The 3,521-nt window shown below is 35.7% G+C and overlaps 1 protein-coding gene across 1 annotated transcript; it reads left to right on the forward strand.

Moving 5' to 3' along the window:
* The first annotated feature begins 344 nt into the window (after nt 1-344).
* On the forward strand, nt 345-994 carry LOC108661951 (uncharacterized). Its single transcript, XM_018120947.2, has 2 exons — nt 345-727; nt 841-994. The coding sequence occupies exons 1-2, from the start codon at nt 345-347 to the stop codon at nt 992-994; spliced, it is 537 nt and encodes a 178-aa protein (XP_017976436.2).
* Nucleotides 995-3,521: the final 2,527 nt, after the last annotated feature.

Genomic DNA, 3,521 nt, shown 5'->3' on the forward strand with positions numbered 1-3,521 from the left:
TAGACATACTATTGAATACATGAATGACATGGTAAGTATATAATAGAGCTGGGCTTGACATAGCTGATCTAAGAGTTGTATAGAGATACAATTGGTAAGCTCAATTGCCTACCTAATCTACCTATCGTGGTTTGTTGAGCACACTCAAGGCCATGACTATGTGGATGGGATCCTAGCCTACTAAGAGAATCCTAGTAGAGATCTTTAGAGGTGATATGGAGGGTTATCATCTTATAAAAAATAGTGGGAGAACTATTTAAAAATTTTAAAATGTTGTTTTAAATAGTTTATGCATGATGTTTACTTATTGCTTTATTTTATCTATTTAGGCATAATTTATATACATGGCTAATAATCTATCACTGCGGAGCATCTTGGATGCAAATAAACTCACTAGCCTAAACTTCCTCGATTGGTTTCGGAACCTCAAGATCGTCTTGAAACAGGAGAAGAAATCTTATGTCCTTGACACTCCTATTCCACCAGTCCTTACTACTGATGCTAACGTTGAGGATAAGGAAGCATATCAACGTCATAAGGATGACGATGATCAGGCAGCATGTGTGATGCTAGCCAGTATGACCCCTAAGCTCCAAAAGCAGCATGAACATATGGATCTCCAATCAACAATTCTTCACCTTAGAGAACTGTTTGATAAGGAGGGGGCACTGAGAGATACGAGATCTCTAAAGAACTATTCTGATGCAAGATGGCAGAAGGCAGTTTTGTTAGACCCTATGTGCTGAAGATGATTGGGCTCATCGAAACACTTGGACAATTGGGATTAGCAACGGATCATGAGCTAAGTATAGACTTAGTTCTACAATCTCTTCCTAACAGCTTTAGTCAGTTCGTGTTGAACTTCCATATGAATCGATTGGAAGCCACTCTTCTTGAACTTCTGAATATGCCAAACACGGTAGAGAGGTCCAACAGGAAAGATAAGGGATCATTGCTTCTTGTTTCTTCTTTCAAGGCTCATATGAAGCAATAGAAGAAGAAAGCCCAAAAAGGGAAGAAGGTAAAATCCCAAAATGAGAAGTCCTTGAAGCCTAAAAGAGGTGTCAAAAAGGACAAAGAAAAGGATATTTGCCATCATTGTGGCAAACTTGGACATTGGAGGAGGAACTGCAAGGAGTACCTAGCTATTGTGAGCAAGAAAAAGAAGTTTATTGAAGTTTCTGATTCAGGTACCATTTGCTAAATAATTCTACTTTATATATTAAAGGTATAAGATACCTCAAAGTTGGTTCTCATATGTTTGACATATTGCAGGGACCAAAGATAAAGATGAGTAGGATCTTAGCTGAAGAGGTGACCGCATGGATGGACTACCTAAAGCATTAGATGCTACATTGGATGGTTACACTCCTATTTATATCAACATGTTGGATAATTTATTTAGATGTTTTTGAAACATTAATTATGTGATTGCCATGGGAATGGCTGGTGAAACATTTGTCTTTAGCATTTGGATGTGGAAGCTTATATGTTTCAAGTTTGAATAATTATTTGGAATAATTATGTCATATTTAATTATCCTAGCTTCATGTTTATCCTTGCAATGATACTCGATCAATTATGAAATATGTTTAATTGATCAAAATATTGAATATTGATTCATATAAAATGGAACTTTCTTAAGAGCAAAACATACAGATGAATGTTCAAGAAAGAAAGCAACTTCATATTGCAATATGATTTGGTCCATATCTCTTCAACATAAAAGCCCATTATGATATTCCAAACCAATATGATTACAAGCATACATTGAGATGTATAAACATCATGAGATGTTTAAAAGAGTTTGAATATTACTCTCACAAAGGATCTTGGATTTAGTGGGAGCTCAATGACAATAAAAGGTTTAAAGGGGCCAAATGGCATAACATAGAGTGACACATGCATATGATGCATACAACATAGTCTAGTTGGAATGGTCCCAAGAAGCAAAATGGACTATACATGTATATAAATAAAGTCATATACATCCTAATATAAAGGGCTCAAATAAGAAGATATTTATATCGCTAGTTCATGGAACTAATAAAGGGTTCTGAACATTGTTAATGTAACAATGGAGCCATAATAGTAGAACTTGGGTCTCATTGGATCTAGACATAGTAATATGACATGATGTGATGCGTGGACATCATGAAGATAGATAAAAGCAATTAACCACATTAAAGGGCACAAGTGAGTCTACATGGAGACACGATTGCTAGATAGATTTGAATCCACATACGATGAGGTAGCAATTGGCTTTATGCTAGTGGGAGATGTTGGGATGGGCCTTGCAACCAATTGGGATTGGTTAAGGCTTGATTCCAATCATGCAACAACATCATTCATGTTGAATGATTAAAGGTTTTCCTTCATCAATAAGACATCAATTATAATAAGTTATAAGTCTAATTGGATGAAGTCCATGAGATTAATATGTATTGCAAGGGAACTGTAATGGGTTGCAGTTATGAGATCCTTATGCATCAAAGCATAATCTCAAAATGTTCCTAATCAATGTATCATTGAGACCGGACATCAATGATACTTAGAGACTAGTACATTCTATGTTCTTTACTTGAGAAGTAGGCAACCGATCTCATAGGTTGAAGTATAGAGATACCTGGAACTAGAATGTAGGTGCTTGCCTAGAAGAGCAAGTTCACTGAACATGACCCGCCATGAGAAGTGCATTTGGTATTTCATTCAAGTGTCTATGCAATACTTCTCATGTGTCAGTTGTGTAAATACTCCCTAGACTTGAGACACCAGGTTGTCTTATGTGTAAAGTGCTATGCTTTGATTTCATCCTTATGGGTGACTGACCAAGGATGCCTAAACAGGATGCTTTTGGGTATAGCATGAAGCATGTGAAGGCAAATGAGTGGTCAAGATAGGAATCATCACCCCAAGTGATGCATGGGACATATCCTCACTGTTCTAGGTTGATATTAGCTTATTGAAGTCCTTGGCCAAGGCGACTTAAAGTTTCTGAAAGGAGTTTCATAAGTCTATATAAAGATGATGATCAAACTTTAAGAACGAATATGGAGATCAATAAGAGTAAACACTATACCATGCTCTTATCATCTCCAGGATATATGATGAGGGAATGAATTACGCTGAAAGGTTGATCACTGAAAGGTTGAGGCAAACCATCTTGACTCTTCAACATTTGGGTGGCCATGATGGATTGCTAGATCCCAATCTTGGTCTATGAACTCTAGGTAGTTAACTTGATTAATGATAAATTTAAAGTAGTTTAAATTTATCTAATTCTAAGTTTAACTTAAGAATTATATGTTGAGTTCATTGCCAACATGTTAGAAGCCTAATGGGTCAAACACCTAAAATGAATGTTGAAAATAAAATGGGAGAGGTGATTAAGTTGGACTTAATCAAATTAGAAGTTATAAGCTTCTCAAGCACTTGATTAAAATTGTTTAATTAAGTTGTGCCTAACTAACTAAATTGTTTAATTGAATCATTGGGCTTAATTAATTAAATTATTTAATTAA

Source organism: Theobroma cacao, unplaced genomic scaffold (assembly GCF_053813885.1).
Source record: "Theobroma cacao isolate CCN51 unplaced genomic scaffold, ASM5381388v1 tig012, whole genome shotgun sequence".
Classification (NCBI taxonomy): Eukaryota; Viridiplantae; Streptophyta; class Magnoliopsida; order Malvales; family Malvaceae; genus Theobroma; species Theobroma cacao.

Coding starts and splice junctions, on each gene's coding strand:
- LOC108661951 (XM_018120947.2), top strand. CDS start 345: ATGGCTAATAATCTATCACTGCGGAGCATCTTGGATGCAAATAAACTC. Junction 728..840: donor AGATGGCAGAAGGCAGTTTT/GTTAGACCCTAT, acceptor TCTTCCTAACAG/CTTTAGTCAGTTCGTGTTGA.